The sequence below is a fragment of the Panthera pardus genome, unplaced genomic scaffold, assembly GCF_024362965.1.
Source record: "Panthera pardus isolate Hobbes unplaced genomic scaffold, ASM2436296v1 HiC_scaffold_4, whole genome shotgun sequence".
Lineage (NCBI taxonomy): Eukaryota > Metazoa > Chordata > Mammalia > Carnivora > Felidae > Panthera > Panthera pardus.
In genome coordinates, this window is record NW_026526969.1 from 17,150,138 (window position 1) to 17,169,683 (window position 19,546).

The 19,546-nt window shown below is 64.6% G+C and overlaps 4 protein-coding genes and 1 non-coding gene across 7 annotated transcripts in view; 3 read left to right on the forward strand and 2 right to left on the reverse strand.

Moving 5' to 3' along the window:
* RAB40C (RAB40C, member RAS oncogene family) overlaps positions 1-2,238 on the forward strand; it is a 29,283-nt gene extending 27,045 nt beyond the window's left edge. The window contains exon 7 of the mRNA XM_053894189.1: positions 339-2,238. Coding sequence (XP_053750164.1) covers positions 339-619 — 281 coding nt within the window. The 3' untranslated portion in view covers positions 620-2,238. The remainder of the gene's footprint in view (positions 1-338) is intronic.
* Positions 2,239-2,353: 115 nt separating this feature from the next.
* Positions 2,354-6,707, forward strand: WFIKKN1 (WAP, follistatin/kazal, immunoglobulin, kunitz and netrin domain containing 1). Its single transcript, XM_019437321.2, has 2 exons — positions 2,354-4,407; positions 5,103-6,707. Exons 1-2 carry the CDS (start codon positions 4,237-4,239, stop codon positions 6,579-6,581), a joined length of 1,650 nt encoding a protein of 549 aa, XP_019292866.1. The 5' UTR covers positions 2,354-4,236; the 3' UTR covers positions 6,582-6,707.
* Positions 6,708-7,033: 326 nt separating this feature from the next.
* On the reverse strand, positions 7,034-8,766 carry METTL26 (methyltransferase like 26). The gene is made up of 6 exons (XM_019437313.2): positions 8,501-8,766; positions 8,188-8,350; positions 7,964-8,023; positions 7,516-7,583; positions 7,334-7,412; positions 7,034-7,254 (listed from the first exon to the last, which is right to left on the reverse strand). The coding sequence occupies exons 1-6, from the start codon at positions 8,695-8,697 to the stop codon at positions 7,207-7,209; spliced, it is 615 nt and encodes a 204-aa protein (XP_019292858.1). The 5' UTR covers positions 8,698-8,766; the 3' UTR covers positions 7,034-7,206.
* Positions 8,767-9,115: 349 nt separating this feature from the next.
* On the reverse strand, positions 9,116-9,186 carry TRNAG-CCC (transfer RNA glycine (anticodon CCC)). Its single transcript has one exon. It is a non-coding gene; the product is annotated as a tRNA-Gly (tRNA).
* Positions 9,187-12,725: 3,539 nt separating this feature from the next.
* Positions 12,726-18,780, forward strand: MCRIP2 (MAPK regulated corepressor interacting protein 2). Of its 3 annotated transcripts, none has more exons than XM_019437309.2 (5): positions 12,726-13,882; positions 13,985-14,102; positions 16,745-16,884; positions 18,068-18,169; positions 18,400-18,780. In XM_019437309.2, the coding sequence occupies exons 1-5, from the start codon at positions 13,831-13,833 to the stop codon at positions 18,468-18,470; spliced, it is 483 nt and encodes a 160-aa protein (XP_019292854.1). In that variant the 5' UTR covers positions 12,726-13,830; the 3' UTR covers positions 18,471-18,780. The 3 variants fall into 3 exon arrangements, with proteins under 3 accessions (XP_019292854.1, XP_019292856.1, XP_019292855.1); XM_019437310.2 differs by lacking the exon at positions 16,745-16,884 and adding an exon at positions 17,710-17,837 and having other exon boundaries at positions 13,676-13,882; XM_019437311.2 differs by lacking the exons at positions 16,745-16,884; positions 18,068-18,169 and adding an exon at positions 17,710-17,837 and having other exon boundaries at positions 13,629-13,882.
* Positions 18,781-19,546: the final 766 nt, after the last annotated feature.

Here is a 19,546-nt window from a genome sequence, read left to right on the forward strand (position 1 = left end):
GGCTCCAAGCCTCCCCTCCTGGAGCTGACCCATGAAGATCCTGGCTGTGTGCTCCCCCGTCCCTCAGCCCCGTCCCACCCCAGCTGCCAGAAGGGCCAGGGCTGGCTGGAGGCCTCCATCTCCCGTTAGGCCCCAGGGCAGGGCTGGCGACCCTTGGAAGCGGGGTCTCCCGGGGCACCTCTCCGCGTGCGGCTTCAGGGAGAAGTCGGGAACGGGACACCGGCAGCTGGGCTGTGGAGTGGTGGGCCTCCAGGGTCCCGAGCAGCGCGAGCCTGAGCTTTGCGGACCTCTGCACCCCGCCGCCTGACCTTTCCCTCTCCCCCCGCCCCCATCCGTAGTGTTCAGCCTGCAGGACCTGTGCTGCCGGGCCATCGTCTCCTGCACCCCGGTGCACCTCATCGACAAGCTCCCGCTGCCGGTCACCATCAAGAGCCATCTCAAGTCCTTCTCGATGGCCAACGGCATGAACGCCGTCATGATGCACGGGCGCTCCTACTCGCTGGCCGGTGGGGCAGGCGGGGGCAGCAGCAAGGGCAACAGTCTCAAGAGGTCCAAGTCCATCCGCCCCCCGCAGAGCCCGCCCCAGAACTGCTCAAGGAGCAACTGCAAGATCTCCTAGCAGGACGGGCCGGGTGCCACCCCGTCCGGTTCGCTCCGGGAGGGCTCACGCTCGGGGAGCGTCTCTGGCCGGGCGCTGGGCCTGGCGCTGTGTGCAGGGAAGGCTTTGACCTCGCCGCCTCCTGGGAAGCGTGGGGGCTCACTGCGCGGGCAGTGGTCTGGGCCAGAGAAGCTCCGCGGGACCGGAGAGCGCTGCGGGGATCTTGGCGGAACAAGCCCGGGACCCCGCAGTGCCGTGCGGCTGGGAAGTGCCCGGGGGGCAGCTCTGCCCGGCCTGGCCTCAAGGGGGCGGCCCTTGGGGACCCAGGAGGCCTGGCTCCCTTTCTTATTTATGTGGAAGATGTTCACCTTTCTGTACATTTTTAAAGGACGGGCAGGGAGGCCTTTGGTGCAGCCACACGTGAGCCCCTGTCAGCTGTGGGCTCAAGCTTCGGGACCTTGGGAGAGGGAGGGGATTTGAGGCAAAGACGAGGAGGAACCCCCAAGACTTCACCCTTTGAGTTCAGACACGTCACGTGGGGTGTGGGCTGTGCATAGACCATAGGGGACAGGTGGGAGCTTCGGGCAGGGCTCTAGGGCCCGTGGCTGCCTCCGCCAGCCTGAGTACGGGGCTCCTTGTGCCCCCCTAAGGGGCTGGGCAGCCCGCACGGCTCCGGCCGTCTGAATGGTGCGGCCACACCTTCCTGGGTGACATCCTGCGCGTCTCAGATGGGCTCAGAGCTGGGGGCAATCTCCTAGGTTCCCCAGGGGAATGTTGGGGCTTCTCAGAGGGGATAGTGGGATGCACTCCCCCCGTGTCCCTCCACGTGTGGGGGCGAACAGCCTCCCCCTTGACTCTGCCCCTTCCCTTCCGGTCCTGTCTCTGTCTGTTGCTCCATGAAACCGGCCCAGCATCTCCCGTGAGAAGGCGCCGAGATCCTCAGGGGGGCTGCCAGGTGCTCTGCGGGTCTGGACAGATCTGCCTGTTTGTCTCCTGGGGCACCTGGCCTCCACTCTTGCCACCTTCCGTCTGCTGGCCTCGGGTGTGACCCCACAGCTGCTCCTGGCCTGGCGTCACCCCTCGGGGTCACACGTCACCAGAACCGTTCTGACCCAGATTTTCTTAGTGATGCTGCCTGGAGTGGTCCCGGCAGCAGAGACACCGAGCCTCTCCTGGAGAACCCGCCAGCCAGCCTCCTCCTGCCACCTGGTTGGTGACATGGCCACCGGGTCACACTGGTGCTCAGCTCTACCTCCTACTCACGGCCCCATCCTGGGCTCTGGGACTCTCCTGTCCTGGGTGTCTGGGAGGCAGGGTGGGGGCCGTGGCCCGGGTGTGCAGGGGCACCCAGGGTCCCCGTGTGAGGCCTGGCCTCAGCAGGGTCAGGCAGAGGAGGCCACACCCATCCTGTCTTGCCTGTCAGGCCCCTTTCTTCGGACTTTGAACCCCGTCACACAGACTGTGTTTTGAGGACGTGGACAGTCCTACGTTCACCTTATCAACACTACTTTTCGCTGCTGACACACCATTCCTGTGCTCATTTTGGACGGTTTTTGTTTCTTTGTACAGTAAACCTAATTCAGCTCTGATTTTCAGGCTGCGTTTTATAGAAATTAAAGCCTCTGGTTTTAACTGGCCAAGTGGTGGGTGTGACGTGGCAGGGTGGGTCCGGTGCCGCTTCGTTGACACCCCCTCCACGCCTGGCCTGGACGGCTGGTGCGCGTCTGGCTGTGAGGGCTGAGCGTGGCCGCACGGCCTTTCCCGGTGGGCCGGACGGGTGCGACGGAGACGCTCTGTGCCGCGCTGCCTCCGAGGGTAGGAACGCCCTCGATGTCCGTGGGGCCAGGGCCTAACTGCCGAGTTCGCTCCGCCGCCTGCGAGGGTGGTGGGCACAGAGCCAGGGATGCAGCGGATGACTCGGGATCGCCGCCTGCCAGCGCTCAGCACGGCACTACCCGGGCCTGGAGTTGGCGCCCTCGCCAGAAAGCCACCGGGCGACAGTGCGTGAGGCCCAGTCCAGGGCTGTGGTGGGCGCTGGGGGGTTGGGAACGACCACTCTGAACCTGGCAGCCCCGCGCTCGGGGACCCAGGCCTCTGGCCGCAGCTCTGAGGGACCGTCCTGGACCCCGTGCCCACAGTCCCCCAGGATGCATTCTCCGTATCTGGGCCGTCTCCCGGTCTCACGCTGACCAGACACGGCTTTTATTACTCTGCCTCCTAGGTCATAAGGTCAGACGTGGGGTCATGGGATGTTTTCCATCCCATCTCAGAGCAGATGCTCGTGGGGCCCCAGACCCTGGGGAAGGGTTTGGAAGGGCGGGTTCCAGCGGCTTTGTCCTGTTTTGCTGCATTAGCTCTCCCTGCCAGCCCTGCCAGGGAGGGGCTTCCGTACCCGTCTGAGGGAAGGCTCCTCCTCCCAGGCGCTTGTGCGGCTCCCAGGAAACCGCCCCCCCCCCCCCCATCTCCAGGGTGCTTTTTAGGTGGCCTTGGCCGCTAGGGACTGGCCCCGCATGGGGCCACAACCACTGAAATTCAACTCCGTCCAAGTAGATACACTCAGTGCCTCGCTCACACCAGCCACGTTTGCAGGGTTTGCTGCCTGTGCGACTGGGGGCCATACTGGGGGCACACAGTTCCCTCCCTGCTGGTCGTCCCGGGACCTCACTCTGGTGGCACGTGCCTTGTCCAGTTGTGGAAGAGCCTGGACCAGGGCCATCCTGGGGGCGGGGGCAAAGTCCAGCCCTGCATTGGCCTCCCCCAACCCTCATCTGCTGAGGGTCACCATGGAAAGGCCCAGGCCGAGCTCGCTGTGCACCCCTGTGCTTCAGGGACGTCACCACTAACTTTAGAGAGGGTTTCAATTTGACCCCGAGACCTGTTGGCAGGTCGTGACCCTTCTCCCAGGAGAAGGTTGTGGAGTTTTTCCTGGGAAGGAACAGAATGCTTACTCATTGCTGGGCTGAACACGGTACCCCTGTGCCTCTGTCTTGTCTGGAAGAAATAAATCTAAGGAAGGGGCTGGCCTGGGCCTGCTTGGGGGAGACCCAGGCCCTGGACAGCTGGGGCAGGTTGGAGAGCCCGAGGGGGTTGGCCAGCCTGGCCCCGTCCCCTGACCTGGGCTGGGAGGGTCTGAGAGGCAGCTTTGATCCCAGGGCCCTTCCATCCGAAGCCCAGCGCCCAGAGGGAGGAGGGGCTCCAGTTACAGTGTCCCCTCCCCTCCCCTCCCGCCGCAGCCAGCCCTTCTCTGGTCCTTCTCCGCCCCTTGGTGACCCTCGCGGCCAGTGTCTTCTGTGCTCCTGGGCCTCGGCCCCTCCCCAGCTCTCCTCCCCTCCCCACCCCCTGCCCTGCGCTGACCACAGAGGGGCCAGGCAGGGGAGGGGCTGGCGCCGCACGCACAGACTCAGAGCTGGGAGAGGCCCGGAACCTACCCAGCCCCTCGAACTGGGGTGTTGAGACGAAGCATCTGCTGTGGGCTTAGACCTTGGGGGTGAGGGGAGAGCCCCAGGATCAGCTGGGGGCTGGAGGGCAGGGGCAGCGACCACAGGCCTGGGGAGGCAGATGCCTTCAGGGAGGAGGCTGGGCAGGGCCTGAGGAGGGACTGGTGGTCACATCCCCCACCCCCTGTCCTGGCGGTCCCCATGCTGGCCCCGAGGCCACTCCTGCTGCCGCTCCTCGTGGTTGGGCTGACCTTGGGGGCCAGCCTGCCGCCAGGACCCAGGAGCCACCCAGGCGTGTGCCCCAACCAGCTCAGCCCCAACCTGTGGGTGGATGCCCAGAGCACCTGTGAGCGTGAGTGCATCGGGGACCAGGTAAGCAGAGGCACCACCCCCGCCGGCCCTCGTTGGGGGTGGGGGTGGGGGGCTCAGGGCATCTTGGCGGCTTGCCCCCTACCCCTGCACCCAGGCCTTGCCCACAGAGGGGGAACCCAGCAGCTGCACTACGGCCCCAATCCTGGGCCCCAATCCTCAGGCTCCCCACGCTCTGCTGCTGGTTTTGGGCTGCTGCACATACGAGGGCCCCAGGGAACACCCCCAGTCTGCGCCTTCATGTGTCTGAAGATTAAGAGCCCCCTCCTCGCTCCCCGAACCCACCTGCCCGCACCCTGGGACCAGCAAGCCAGAAAGGCAGGGGGCCATGCGGGACCTCTGCCCTGCAGCCCTGCGGTGGCCTTGAGCACGTTGTGCACGCCCCGCCCCGGGCCTCGGTTTCCTCGTTTCTGCGGTGAAACCTGCCTGGTAGGGGGAATGTCTGAGAATGCAGTGAGGCTCAGGGAGACAACACCTGTGACGGCCCCCTAGACAGCGGGCAGCTGTGGCTCACTGTAGAGAACAGGAGGGAAACTTCTGCAGACGCGCTCAGCTTCCCACGGGAGGGGGGACAGGTCCGGGAGGGGCAGCAGGAGCTCAGCCCCCCTCCCTCTGGACAGCCTGCCAGGCAGAGCTAGGGTCCCCGCTGAGCTGCCCCCACTGAGCTGCCCCCGCCCCCCCCCCCCCCCCCCCCCCAGGACTGCCAGGCCTCCGAGAAGTGCTGCGCCAACGTGTGTGGGCTGCGGAGCTGCGTGGCGGCCCGCTTCCCTGACGGCGGCCCGGCTGTGCCCACGCCGCCGGCCTCCTGTGAGGGCTTCACGTGCGCACAGCAGGGCTCCGACTGTGACATCTGGGACGGGCAGCCCGTGTGCCGCTGCCGTGACCGCTGCGAGAAGGAGCCCAGCTTCACCTGTGCCTCCGACGGCCTCACCTACTACAACCGCTGCTACATGGACGCAGAGGCCTGCCTGCGCGGCCTCCGCCTGCACGTGGTGCCCTGCAAGCACGTCCTCAGCTGGCCGCCCAGCAGCCCCGGCCCACCCGAGACCACGGCCCGCCCCACGCCCGGGGATGCCCCGACGCCACCCGCCCTCTACAGCAGCCCCGCCCCGCAGGCCGTGTTCGTGGGGGGCACGGCCAGCCTCCACTGCGAGGTCAGCGGCCGCCCGCCGCCGGCCGTGACCTGGGAGAAGCAGAGCAACCGGCGTGAGACCCTCATCATGCGGCCCGACCAGATGTACGGCAACGTGGTGGTCACCAGCGTCGGGCAGCTGGTGCTTTACAACGCCCGGCCCGAGGACGCCGGCCTCTACACGTGCACCGCACGCAACGCCGCGGGCCTGCTGCGGGCCGACTTCCCGCTGTCGGTGGTCCGGCGGGAGCCGGCCGGGGACGCGGCGCCCACCCCCCCTGACCCGGCCGAGTGCCTGCCCGCCGCGCAGGCCTGCACCGGCGCCCCCTCCGGCCTGGTCCTCTGGCAGTACGACCCCCAGCGCGGGGGCTGCATGACCTTCCCCGCCTGCGGCTGCGAGGGCGGCGGCCGGGGCTTCGAGACCTACGAGGCGTGCCAGCGGGCCTGCGCCCGCGGCCCCGGCGACGCCTGCGTGCTGCCGGCCGTGCAGGGCCGCTGCCAGGGCTGGGAGCCCCGCTGGGCCTACAGCCCGCTGCTGCGGCAGTGCCACCCCTTCGTCTACGGCGGCTGCGAGGGCAACGGCAACAACTTCGAGAGCCGCGCGAGCTGCGAGGACGCCTGCCCCGTGCCGCGCACGCCGCCCTGCCGGGCCTGCCGCCTGCGGAGCAAGCTGGCGCTGAGTCTGTGCCGCAGCGACTTCGCCATCGTGGGGCGGCTCACCGAGGTGCTGGAGGAGCCCGAGGTGGGGGGCGGCGGCATCGCCCGCGTGGCCCTGGACGAGGTGCTCAAGGATGACAAGATGGGCCTCAGGTTCTTGGGCACCAAGTACCTGGAGGTGACGCTGAGCGGCATGGACTGGACCTGCCCCTGCCCCAACGTGACAGCTGGCGACGGCCCCCTGGTCATCATGGGAGAGGTGCGAGACGGCGTGGCCGTGCTGGACGCTGGCAGCTACGTCCGCACGGCGAGCGAGAAGCGTGTCAAAAAGATCTCGGAGCTGCTCGAGAAGAAGGCCTGTGAGCTGCTGAACCGCTTCCAGGACTAGCCCCACCCCCCCCGCCAGTGTCTGCCCACCCTGCCTTCCTGTCCTGCTGAATAAAAGCCTGACCTCATGGCCTGCGGGTGCCGGACCTCCTGGTGGGACCCTCACCCCACTCAGCCTGCCTTCCGGCTGGTAACCCGCTTCCCGAGGGAGCGCTGGCTCCTCGGGAACCTCCCATGTCCCTGCAGGAGCACAAGCCATGACCGGCCCGAGATGGGCACCTCCTCTCGTGGCAGCAGAGCCAGGCAGCCAGCTCGGTCCCGCCTCGGCAGTCCCTGAGCTCTCCCTCCTTCCTCTGCTGCCGGAGCAGAGCAACACGGTCCAGGATGCCCCCGAGCCCTGACTCCACAGGCCAGACCCCTCCTACCCCTAGTACAGAGCCCCTGGAGACAACAGCCTGCCCACCCAGCACCGCCAGAAATGCCCCCAGGAGCAGGCGCGGTTAACATCAGCAATGAGCAGCAAGAAACACTTTATTCCCAGGTTCTAAGCAGCCCAGTGGCCACCAGCCAAGAGCCCCCAGACCAGGCAAGGGCAGCCCCCAGGGCCCAGCCCTGGGAGGCAGGGGCTGGCATCTGGGTTTATTCCAGAACGGGTCTTGGTGAAGACACAAACATGCGGGAGAAAGTTACTCTTTCCGGAATATCAGGCACTTATTGTTGGCTGGCATGTCCACCTAGGGAAGATGTTTTGGCTGGAGCAGCTGCCCCTGGTCCCCAGGGAGGTCACCTGTGCCCCCGGCCCTTCCCACCTACCATCCTCTCCAGGAGCAGGCCACTGGCTTGGCCCAGGTCCTCCAGAAGGGCTGTGTCCCGCAGCCCCCACTCAGGGTTCCTGCAGTGGGAAGGAGGTAGGGGAGAAGGTGTTGTGGCGGCTGGGGGGTGTCACCCAGCCCACCTGCCCTCCCAGCCAGGCCCCCCACCTATCCAGCTCTGACCTGCATCTAAGAGTGAGATCAAAGTCCACGTTACTCTGCGGAGTGATCTTCCCATTGATGGCGTAAGGCTGTGGAGACGGGAAGACAGCTCTGCCGGCCACCCACAGACACAGGGTCAGCCATTCCTCAGCAAACAGGCAGACTGGCATGCTGGCACTCAGACAAAGAAAAGAACGCAGCCCTCCCCGCCCCCAAGATGGGGGACAGCTGAGGACCAGCTGGTGAGCCAAGGGGTTGCAGGGAGCCTGGCAGGTGACCAGGAGGGAGTTCGAGACAGAAGACACCGGGTGGGGTTTAACGGTGACAAGCAGTGGTGGGAGAAAGCAACCGAAAATACTGAAACCAAAATGAGAGAGTCCAGAAAGGAGAGCTCAGCATAGACTGGCTGGGATCAGGGTCAGGACTGGCCTGCCAGGGGAGGCCCATCATCTCCGGCAGGGACACTAACCCCATAGGTGATCAGCAGCGCCTTGGGTTTGAGCAGGTGTCCTGCTGCTCTGAAGAGCCCCTGGGGAGTGAGAAAACAGGGCACCGGTGAAGAGCGTTCTCTCCCCCACGCACCTGAAAGAGCCCTCAGTGCCCCATCTGAGACGTGGGGCAGACCGCCGCCCTGCTCCCTTCCTGCTGCACCGGGAGGGGTGCTGCATGGCCCACAGACCTGCTCCCACAGACCTCGGTGCAGTTGAGGGGGCTGATGTGGATCATGTTGATGCAGAGCAGCAGGTCCAGCGACTGGGGAAGGATCCCGCCCCAATGCTCCCAATCCCAGGTCACGTCCAGGTACAGCGGGGCCTTCACGTTGGACAGGCCCTGAGCCTGAGTGGTGGCCGAGATGCTGTGGAAGGGCAGCACCTGGTTGGGGGAGCTTCGAGGGGTCTGGGTGGCGTGAGGAGTCTGGACAGCGGGACAGGCCCCGCTCCACCTGCCCTTGCTTCCCGCCCACTTTCACCAGCCGGGACCCGGCCTTCCGGGAGCCCTTCCGCACCTGTCCAGGCAGCGCTGGTCCACGTCGGACGGCTGCCACTCGGCGTGGGGGAAGGCCCGCGCGAAGTGGGCCGTGTGTTGGCCGGAGCCAGAGGCCACCTCGAGCACTCGAACGCCGCGCTGGGCCGGGTCCATGTACTGCCGCAGCACGCGCAGGATAGGCTCCTTGTTCCGCTCTGCGGCCGCAGCCACCAGCATCGCAGCAGCTCAGCCGGCCCGCGGGTCGCCGTACTCCGTCGCCGCGAGGCCCGCCGGGAGCCGTAGTCCGTCGCCGCGAACCCTGCCGGGAGCTGTGGTCCGGCCTCCCCCAAGACTACAATTCCCAGGAGGAGGCGCGCAGCGCGTTAAGGGGCCCGCAGCCGCGGGAGTCGCACCGGGAGCGGCAGCCAAGCCGAGGGGACTGGGCAGTGAGTTGGGGTCACTGGTTTACAGGTGACCATCGGCTCAGCGCCCGGGTGTCCGTGGCCGCTCTGGCACTTTCAAAGCTCTTGTTCTCTGAAATCGTCTCGTTCGCGCTGCACTAGAATTGGTGCTTCTCCGGTTCTGGTTTTCTTTTGAAATTGCAGTCGTCAGCGAGTCCGTCTAGTCGACATGGGGGAAAACTAAAACTAACGCTTGCGCCGCCCGGGAATCGAACCCGGGTCGCAAGAATGGGAATCTTGCATGATACCACTACACCAGCGGCGCCGTTGTCCAGCTTCCTACCCGCGAGACTTAAGAGATTGTGACGCACCCTCTCCTCGCGCAGAAGTACTACGGTGCATGCGCGCTGCCTCGCGGGAGGCCGGCCCCTGCGCGCGGCAGCCGGCAGCCGCGGTGGCAGCACCGATCTTGGCGGGGTCCGCGTGCTGGGGGATCTCGCGGCGTCGCTTGGGCGCCCAGCGCTAGAGAGGAACGAGGGGGGCTAAGGGAGGCTGGCTTGAGGCCCGGATTCGCGCCGGCGCCGTGGAAACCATGGCAACCGCGGGCGTTCGGTGGGGCGGGGGCCGGGGCGGGGCTCCTCGTGGGCGGGGCTCCCTGCGAGCGGGGCCGCGGGCGAGCGGGGCGGTCCTAGCCGCCGGCCCCGCGGTCCTGTGCTGCTCGGGGCTTTCCGGTGACGCTGACCTGACCAGCGCTAGCCCAGGGTCCCCGGACGTTGTGAGGGGGTCGGAGCCCTATTTGTTGTGTCCAAGGGTGTTTTCCCCGTGGACGGCTTGGGGCCCGTGTCTCCTAGGGGCCCTGTTCTGCAGCCGGCCAGTTTATCTTTGGTGGGCAGCTTCTCACGAGTGAGATCCCCAAACCCGACGTCACTCTGGCCAGAGCTCAGATGGTGGCCCTGACCCGGGCTTTAACCTGGGATTGTCGTGGAGGGGCCGAGATGTGGGTTTCGTCAGGGGAGGATGGCAGTCTTGCAGCTTAGGCTGGGGAAGTGGTGTGGGGCTGGCCATTCTGGACAGGCCCCCTGGCATTCTGTACGTGACCACCATTTCACAGCCCCGGCTTTCCTTTCCTGAATGCGCTTTTGCCTCCAGCCACGTTGGGTGTACTCTGCATTTTCCTTGTCCTTCCATGTGTGGGCGTGGAGAGGAGACTGCTGTTTGTGCATGACAAGCCCCTTTCAACCTTACCTGGGTTCCCACCAAGCAGGTGACCCTTGGGCCTTGGGGGCTGGTGGCCGGGGGACCCAACCTGTGATTAGCAGGTGGGAGACCGAGCTGATCACCCAGGACCGATGATCTCATCAACCACACCTGTGTCACGGGGCCTCCACAAAGACCCCAAGGAAAGGGGCTCGGGAGCCTCCGGGCAGGTCAAGGGACACACGGAGTTGCCGGGAGGGTGGCGCGCCCCCGTGGGGCCTGGAGGCTCCCAGCCCCCTCCGCACCCCTTGCCCTGTGTGTCTCTTCCATCCCTGTTCCCAAGAGTCCTATCCTTGACGATGGACCAGTAAACACGAGTGAGGGTTTCCCTGAGTTCTGTGAGCCGTTCTAGCAAATTATGGAGGCTGAGAAGGGGGGGGGCATGAGAACCCCGACTCAGAGCCGATGGATCAGAGGCACAGGTGACAGCCTGGATTTGTGACTGGCATCGGAAGAGGGGGTGGTCTCGTGGGACTGGGCCCTCAGCCCCGGGGGTCTGCATAATGCCGGATAAGAGTGTCAGAATTGAGTTAAGTCGTAGGACACCCGGTCAATGTCTGCAGAGAACTGCTTGGCGAGGGAAACCCACACACTTGGTGTCTAAAGGGTTGAAAGTGCAGAAAACGTTGCTTTCTTTTACACCAGATGTTCTCTTGAGGCGGGGAACCTGACTGACCGGTGTCCCTGCTCCCTCCATGCCCTATGGCCCTGCTTCGGAAGTTGTCCAAATGCTCAGCAAAGTCTTCCTTTCAACAGTACTTGACCTTAGGTTGATACCCGCCTGCCATATTTGTCATTCCGGGCTGGACGCCATGTGAGATACCCCCTGCACTGGGCGCTCACCAGGCTCTGACCTGGCGAAGGCAGACCTGAAGCCTCTCCTGCTTGTTGTGTAGGTGAATACGTGCACATGCCTGTGAAGGCTGGTGTGCACACTTGTGAACGCACACTTTCTGGAAAGTCATGGATGTGTGTCAGATTCTGGGAGGATCTAGGCCCCCCCAGCAAATGCTGAACGGTGGACCCCTGGAAGTGTCCCCTGATGTAGAAAATGTTGGGGTTCGGCACTGACGGTCAAGAAGGAATTCTTGAGATGCGTTTTGGTGCAAAAAGGTGGTTTTATTAAAACACGGGAATAGGAAATGTGGGCACAAAGAGCTGCACTGGGGGCGTGAGGAGCGATGGATTATGTACTTTCAAGTTGGGAGGGGCTTAGAGATAGTATAAGTCTCTAAGAAATTTTGGAAGCAAGGTTTCCAGGACCTCGAGGGGGCCAGCTGTTGTTAGGGAAGGGTCATTACTACTGTCCAATAAATCCTAGTCATGAACCCCTTCAGGTGTAGATGAGCAGGCCATAGGCTTGGAGTGTGGTTGCCAACATGTATCGTGGGCAGGAAAAGACAAGGGCAGTTTCCAAAGGAATTTTTACATGTTAAAGTAGACTTATAGGATCGGGGGTGTCAGGCTAAGGTTGCCTTTTGCCCTTAGCAAAGCGTCATCATGGAGGCAGCTGAGCTCCCAGAGGAAGGTCACTCTGCCAGTTTCAAGGACTTGTCAATGGGCTGTAAGTTGTAAGGAAATTTCATTTTTCCTTTGCCTTTGGTTCTCACGTCATCCCCCCCGCCCCACCCCATGGCCTGTGCTCCGTGGGGCCTCCTGAGGTTTTGTGTCCTGAGGTGGAATTCAGCTCCCAGGCAGCCCTCTTGAGCTTCTCACCCACTGTGTGGAAGTTTCTGTGGCACGGGGCACCTTTCCAAATGAGTGTTTATCCACATGATAAAATCTCTAGTGCCCAGAGAGCCACGAGCAAACAAGACATCCCCTGCCCTGCTGCCCACCCCGATGGGGGTGCACGCTTCCTCCCTAGCCCTGCCCCCCCCCCCCCCAGCACTTCCTATTTCCTTATCACTGCTTCCCTTCCCTTGGTTTCACGGAGCTACCGTAACAAATCACCCCAAACTGGGTGGCTTAAAACAACAGAAAAATATTTTCTCATGCTTCTGGAAGCCAAGTCCAAGGTAAAAGTGTCTGCTCACTCCAAAGGCCCTATAGGAAGATGGTTCCAGCTGCTGGTGGCCGCTGTTCTGCGTGCTGGGTGAGGCCCCACCCCTCTGTCTAGCTGCCTCTCTCCAGCTTGGGGATGGGTTCCCAGCTTCTCCACCAAAGGCCATGTTACCGGCCCCTTGCAGGGGGTTCCCAGCCAACTTGCCTTCAAGGACAGTGTAGTCTAGGGGAAGGGGAGTGAGTCTGGGGACAGAAACTTCAGCTCCCCAGGCTCCATCCCAAGCTAGGGTGTGTTCTGGGGGCAGCGAGGCTGAGCCGACATCTCTGGGGGAGACCAGCCCTGCTCCCTACAGGTGCCTTCCTCCTGATGTCACAACCCCCCCCCCCCCACCACTGGAGCTAACCCCTCACAGTTCCCACTCCCCATGTTGTGCTCTCTGCCTGTTTCAGCCCTGCTCTGAAGGGGAAGTGTAGGGAAAGTGGGGCTGCGTTTGCTCCAGGGCCACTGCCCCTCCGGTGGCAGCTCCGGACTGAGACATGGCCCCATTGGACTCCCCAGGCCCTGGTGCCTGCTGCATTCAGCCTCCTCAAATACTTGTGGGAACAGTGTAGGAGCCCCGTGGGAGCCACACAAGCCTCGGGGGTGGATTCCAAGACCCCTGGACAACTCTGGACAGAGTGTTTTCTTGGGTGGGGAGATGTTAAGGATTGAATTCAACCAAATGGAGGACGAGGGGAGCCTTGTGCTGAGCCCACCAGGTCCTCAGGCTCACAGGCTCCAGAGTGCCCTGGTTCCCCGGCCTCAACCTGAGGAGCTCGGAGCAGCCTGTGAGCTAGAACGAAGGAAGCCTGCGGGTGGGAGGCCACCTGGCCCCTACATTCCAGGCAGGCCTGGTCCCCAGGCAGCTCTGGAGGGGGACCTCTATGCCTCCAGGAGGGCGGGAGTGGGAGGTAACTGCTCCCTTCCAATTGGAGTGAAACAGGCAAACTGGGCGTCCTCACCCACCTTCTCTCTCCCCAGGATATCACCCTCACACTGGTCCCAGTCTATAAGGGGCCTCCCCTCCCTGAAGCTGGGTGGGGACCCTGGCATGGGAGGCTGAGTCAGGAAATGGAGTGCACCCACTATTCCTGTCCCCTGGAGTGGAAGGGAGATTCCCAGGGCGTTGGGTCTCTGCCCAAACCCAGGGGGCGGACCCACTTTTTCTGGTCTCTGGCCCAGCAGTCCCAAGACACAGGCCCAGAATGCCCCCTGATACTGGCCCAGGCCCACGCAGGCACCTTGGCCGAAGCTCCCCGACAGGAGTGGGGGCAAGCCTTGGTTCCAGGGTCCACACAGAGCGTTCCCAGCGCCTGCCAACGCCCCCGCCTCCCCCGCGGCTCACCTGGCCTTCAGGCGCCCGAAGGCCGTCCCAGGCCTCAGAACGCTTCCTCTGCCTTGGCCTTGAGCCATGCGGGGTGGGGCGCTGGTTACTGCGGCCCCGGCCGGCCTCCCAACAGCCCGACCTCCGCCGCGTGCCCCGAGGCCGACCGGTACGCGCGGGCCCTTTAAGGGCCGGGGGCGTGTAGCGGCCCGCCCCCTCCCCGCCGCGCCCGGCCGCCGGTTAAAGGGGCCGCGCCCTGGGCCCCCGCCGAGTGCGAGCCCGGGCGGAGGGCAGGGCAGGGCGTGCGTCCGGGCGAGCGCGCGGGCTGGCTGCCCGTCCGCACCATGTACACCATCACCAAGGGGCCCAGCAAGCTGGTCGCGCAGCGCCGCACAGGTGCGTGGGGCGAGGGGCCGGGGGCGGGCAGGGCGGCCGGGGGGAGGGTCCGCGCAGTGACCGCCCAGCCTCGGCGGCGGCTGACGCGCCCCGTGCCCGCAGGTCCCTCGCAGCAGCAGGTGGAGAGCAGGCTCGGCGAGCTCCTGAAATGCCGGCAGCCCGCGCCGCCGACCCCATCGCCCCCGCGGGCGCAGCCGCCGGGACCCTGGCCCCTGTCGAGGTGAGACGCGTGGGCCGGCCGCCGCGGCACAGAGAGGGTGACCTTGGGGAAGGTTTGCGGAGACCCGGCCACATGCCCCGGGAGGGCGCGGGGGCGGGGCATCCGACCCCGCCCGCGCGGGCAGCTCTGGCTTCCGCACCTCGGCGCCTCCACCTCACCTGGCACCTGGCTGGGTCGGAGGGGCTGGGCTGGATGTGCATGAACCCCTCACCCGCGCTGGCCCTGTGGGATCCTGGCGACCCCGAGTGGGGAGGAAGCTGACCAGCTCCTGGATCGGAGGAGCTCCACGCGGCTGACTCACATGCCCCGGGCGACCTTGGGCGGCAAGGCCGAGGTTTGAGGCGAGCTGCCCAGGAGGACAAGAGCAAAATATCCTCGGGAGTGCTGGCCCTGAAGGCCTCCTGGCGCTGGCCCCGTCCTTGCGGAACCGGCTAGGGGAGAGGGTGCACGTGGTTCCCTCTGGCCCTGCCAGGCCACTGCTCTCCTCTACCCTTCACCCACAACACCCTGGCTGGGCACTGGGAGGCCTCCCACAGATGGTCAGGGCTTGCTGGAAGCTGCAGTTTTCTGCCTTTTTATGATCACCAGTTTTGCCAGCCTACCACCCCTGTGGCCACAGGAATGGCAGTCCCAGTCAGTTTGGCCTCCACGTGACCTTGACCTGAAGGTCAGATCCTCTCCATCTCCCAGACCTGAGCCTTTTACTCTTTTGTCTCGACTCTGGGCCTTTGGTGTCAGCTCTTCTATGCATTGCTTGGGCCCTGGGCTTTCTTCTAGGCCCACAGAGGCCTGAGGCGACCTGCACTAGGGCTGTGTGTCCAGGCAGCAGATAAACAAGGTGGCATCGCTGAGGAGGGTGCAGGTGATGGGCGCCTGCCTGGAGGGGGCATCCTGTGGGGATCTTTCTGGGCCGAGACTCTTCCCCGGGGGGCCTTCTGCTGGGGGCCGGTTGACACTTGGAACTTAGTGGTGAAAACGTTCTGGGCCAGCCACAGGTGTGTCGTGGGGAGACAGGTGAACAGGGCCTTGGGGGGTGACTCCTGGGACCCAGGCTGAGCTATAATATTGCCTTGTGATTTCAGCTTGGGTCCTCACAGCTGCCCTACTGCCCAGAGGAATAAATGAGACCTAGGCATATAGCCACCTCTGGTCACCCAGGCAGACAGTCTGGGACCCAAGTGGCCCAGGCGCTCCACCTGGAGAAACTTAAACCACCATCTGCCCGTTGTCGCTGGCCCAGGGTGCACCCGGGACACAGCTGGCAAGTGCTAGGGAAGAAGACGGGACAGACAGCATAGAGCCCTTCAAACCCCCAGGAGGCCTCACCTTTGTCCTCATCTGGCCCTAGCCAGTTGGGCACACTGCAGCCTGCCAGGCCAGGGTGGTGCCGACCAGCCTGGCCTGAGGGAGCATGTCCCTCAGTGTCCCGCTTGCGTAGGGAGTAGTGAGGCACGCTGTGTGCTCGCTGGGCCGGCCCACTCCCTTCCCAAATCACTCCCTCTTTTGGAGCTGCCCCTGCCCCCAGTCCCAGTTGCCTTGAAAGGACCCTGCCAGGAGGCCGAAGCAGCCTGCGGGTCCTCCCTACCCCCTCTCCTGCACCTTCTCAGGGCCCCCACCCCCTCCAAAACGGCTGCTCCGTTCCTGTTGTTTTCTCTGCAGCACCCTGACTGGCCGGTGAGAGAGGGCGTGTCTGGGCCGCTGCCGCATCCTCTACGCCTGGTGCCCTACAGGTGTGCCAGGTGTCTGACCAGCTAAATATACAGGCTGGGGTTCCAGCCAGGCATGGGTCTGGGCACGGGCCATGGTGGTGAACAGGCCACGTGGGGTCTGTGCCTCTGAGGAGCTCTTGCTCCCAGTGTGAGACCGACGGGAGAGAAAACATCAGTGGAGGTGATATCCGTCCTTGGAAAGAAAATAATATGACGCCGCGTGACCACCTGTGGTCATGTGAGCAGGCGGGGGAGGCGGCCTGGGGGTTTTACTGAGTTGTGGGCTTTGAGGTCAGACAGGTGTGCAGTTAAGTCCTGAAACTGCCACCCATACGCAGCATGTGACTTTGGGCGGGTCACTTCTCTCTCGAGTCTGGGGCCCTGGGCTGGAAAACGGGTGGGCGGTCGACCTCAGGGGTCGGAGAGGAGACTATGTGACAAGATACCCAGGTAGGCCTGAGCAGGGGCACTGGAGCATGCCTGGGGGCACCACCCTTGGGAGCAGGCACAGTGTGGCCTTCATCTACAGGTGCACGCTCGAGCCAGTGTCCTTTCACCAGAAGGCCTGTGGAGGGGCCTTACGTAAATGACTCCAGGCAGCAGGCAGGTGGGCGCCTGCCCCTCGGGCCCCTACGCAGCCTTGGTCAGGCCACCACCGTGGTCCCTGTGATTCACAGCCTATGGCTGCAATTCCCTTTTTTGTTTTGCTTTTTTGATGCCCGGCCTCCACTTTCCTGGAACCAGCAGCCTTTGTGGGGGCGGGGGTGGCAGGCGAGGGGCTGTCCGAGGCAAGGACAAACCTTCACACCCCCTGGCTGGTGCAGCTCAGGCCTGGGAGGAGCCCCGCCCCTCTACATTTTCTTGGGCCACCAGACCCTGCCGGCCCAGAGCTGGCGGGACCGGTGCCCCTCAAGACCCTCCTCTTTATTTTAGTGGCCCTCTCAGCCAAGGAGGACCCCCGAGCGGCGGTGGGGCACCTGAGCCCAGGAAGGCGAGCAGGCCGGCGGGACCGCGAGTGCCTGGCGGAGTGGCACGTGCAGCCCAGGACTCCCGGCTCCCACCTCCTGCTGTAGGTGCGGGCCCCGCCCCCTCCACGGCCCCGTCCTGGGCTTTGTGTGTGCAGGGCCAGGCCAGCTGCCGCCAGCTGGAGCGGCCCATCACCGCCCTGGGCCCTGCTGACTGGGACAGACCCAGCGGCTCCCTGGACATCCCACACCCAGTAGGCTGAGCCCTGGGCTCCCGGGGACCGCCTCTTCACTCAACATTCCCACCCCTGTGGGCAACAGCGGTGCCTGGTCTGGGGCCTGCAGGGTTGGGCTGGGGTTGTAGTCACACCTTCCCGACCCAGTGGTCTTCGGCCAGACCATCACTTAGGGCTCATCCCCACGGAGCCTGGGGCGGCCAGGAAGAGGGAAGGGCTCAGACCACCTTCTTGTTTGGGTCCTTCCTCCCACACTGGGGGTAATGGTGAGACGGAGAAGCTTTTGTGGGGGAAGAAGACGGCCGAGAATTGTGCTTGGGACAGAGTGACCCGGCAGTAGCTTAGGTCAGAACAGGGACTGCCAGAGGCCTGGCCCGTCCTGGGGAGGCGGGATGCAGGTGGCAGCAGGGGTGCCCGAGAGACCCTTGGACAAAGAGCACCTGTGTGCCTTGAGCAGGGAACCCTGCTGGGGATCTGGGACATGGCTGGGGACCGCAGGTGTGAACTGAGCTGCTGGGGGCTTGGGCCTGTGGGGAGCGGCCTCGACCACCCCTGCAGCCGCCCTGAAGTTCAAGGAAGTGCCTGGGCTGGGCCCGGGCCCGGGGTGGGGGGGTGTGGCCTGAACCTGCTCCTGGAGCTTTGCCGGGCATCACCTGGGCTCTGGACAGTCGCTGACTGGCTCCTCCCCCCTCCACAGCCCGGGGCCAAGGCTCGTGTTCAATCGGGTGAATGGCCGGCGGCCCCCCGTCACGTCTCCATCCCTTGAGGGGACCCAAGAGACCTATACACTGGCCCATGAGGAAAACGTCCGATTTGTGTCTGAAGGTAGCGTTGAGGCCCGAGGGTGTGGCTCGGGCCCCTGTTCCTCTTCCCCACTGCCACCTGACTCAGAGTAGCCAGAGGGCTGGGCCCTTCCTAGACTCTCCATTTGTCCCATGACCGTCCAGGGGACTGCCTGCTCCAGTTCTGGGCTGGGGTCCAGGGTGGCCACCAGGCTCTGGGCGGAAGACAGGATGCCAGGGCCCTGGCTCAGTCCGACTGCCCTCTCCCCACAGCGTGGCAGCAAGTGGAGCGGCAGCTGGGTGGTGGCCCAGCTGGCGAGAGTGGGCCCAGGCCCGTGCAGTATGTGGAGAAGACCCCCAACCCCCGGCTGCAGAGTGAGCCCTCCCCTGCCCTCAGGGAGTCCCCCCCACTCCCTCCGACCCTGACCTGGGCCCTGCTGGGTTCTAGCCCCAGGGGATTGGGGAGGGCGCTTGAACTTGACCCGCTTTTTCCTAGCGCTTGCTACATTTGGGCCTGGGTGAAGGGCTTGTGGTCAGCTCACAGGGACAGACATTGACCGACCTGGAAGGCAGCGTCACTGCCCAGCCTTCTACTGTGCCCGCAGACTTCGTGCCCATTGACCTGGACGAGTGGTGGGCGCAGCAGTTCCTGGCCAGAATCACTAACTGCTCCTAGCCACCTTGGAAGGAACCGCTCCCCTGCAGGGCCCAAATGAGCCTCATGGTGGACCCCTGCCAGGAGAGGACCACGGCGCCCTGATGAACTGCTGAGGCGGACCATGCTCCACCCTGAGCCCGGCCAGGCGCCGGCCACACCTGAAGTGCCAGCATTTGGACTTTTGCACCTGCTGACCCCTTGGCCCGGCTGTCCCATGCTGCCAGGGGCTGAAACTGTCTGACCTCAATCCTGCTCACTGTGCCCAGGGACCAGCCCTTAGGGCTGGCAGGGAGGAGCTCCAGGCTAATAATAAAGTCGAGAAACTGCCCTTTTTGAGTGGCTTTTACTTGGTGCGTGGGGGGTGGGGTCAGGGTCCTCCTGTCCCTGTGCCGCGTCCAGCCCGACCTTTCCTTGGCTCCACAGTGCGGTTCTGCCCAGTTCTGGCCCTTCTGGGTCCTGACAGAGGTGCCGGGGCCCTGGGCCAGCTCCTCTTCCTTGGATGTCACTGGACCTACCCTGCACCACCCGGCTTTCTCTTCCCTTGGCAGGTGCTTTACCCCATCTCCAGACCCACAAATGTTACGAAACTAGCCCTGGGATATAGTCCCAGTGGCTCGGGGCTGGGGCCAAGTCTCAGGACGCCTAGTCCTGTCTCTTAATCCCCCAGAGCTGCTGGACACTGAACACAGGTGAGTTGCCCTGTGAAACACTGCTTTGCCTCTCGGGTGGGTGGGGTTGCCTGCGGCTGACACGGGACCGAGTGGAGTACCCCCGGTGTGGACGGCATCGCTAGAGGGCTGGAGGCAGCAGGTGGAGCCCAGTGTGGGCCGTCGGTGGGTAGGGACTAATTCTGCCAAGCGCGTTCCCACCACACATGGTGTTCCCGCTATACAGGTGGGCCCCAGAGAGGCCCCTCCCAGGTCCCCACAGCTAAACTTGCTAGAGCATCCCCGCAGGGCCCCGGCTTGAGAGTGGCCGCAGAGGCCCGAGGCGCCCGAGAGGCTGAGGACAGCGAGCCAGGAGCACCCTCCGGCCGTGACCCAGGCCGCGCGACCGGACTCCTGGCCGATCGCAGTCACGCGGCCACCACCGCG

Excerpts from the sequence above, each read along its gene's own strand:
- WFIKKN1 (XM_019437321.2), top strand. The coding sequence starts at position 4,237 with ATGCTGGCCCCGAGGCCACTCCTGCTGCCGCTCCTCGTGGTTGGGCTG. Across the intron at positions 4,408-5,102 it reads GTGAGTGCATCGGGGACCAG|GACTGCCAGGCCTCCGAGAA; the intron begins GTAAGCAGAGGC and ends CCCCCCCCCCAG.
- METTL26 (XM_019437313.2), bottom strand. The coding sequence starts at position 8,697 with ATGCTGGTGGCTGCGGCCGCAGAGCGGAACAAGGAGCCTATCCTGCGC. Across the intron at positions 7,584-7,963 it reads CGCTGCTGATCACCTATGGG|CCTTACGCCATCAATGGGAA; the intron begins GTTAGTGTCCCT and ends CCGTCTCCACAG. Across the intron at positions 7,255-7,333 it reads GCCTGCTCCTGGAGAGGATG|GTGGACATGCCAGCCAACAA; the intron begins GTAGGTGGGAAG and ends CATCTTCCCTAG.
- MCRIP2 (XM_019437309.2), top strand. The coding sequence starts at position 13,831 with ATGTACACCATCACCAAGGGGCCCAGCAAGCTGGTCGCGCAGCGCCGC. Across the intron at positions 13,883-13,984 it reads GGTCGCGCAGCGCCGCACAG|GTCCCTCGCAGCAGCAGGTG; the intron begins GTGCGTGGGGCG and ends CCGTGCCCGCAG. Across the intron at positions 18,170-18,399 it reads CCCCAACCCCCGGCTGCAGA|ACTTCGTGCCCATTGACCTG; the intron begins GTGAGCCCTCCC and ends CTGTGCCCGCAG.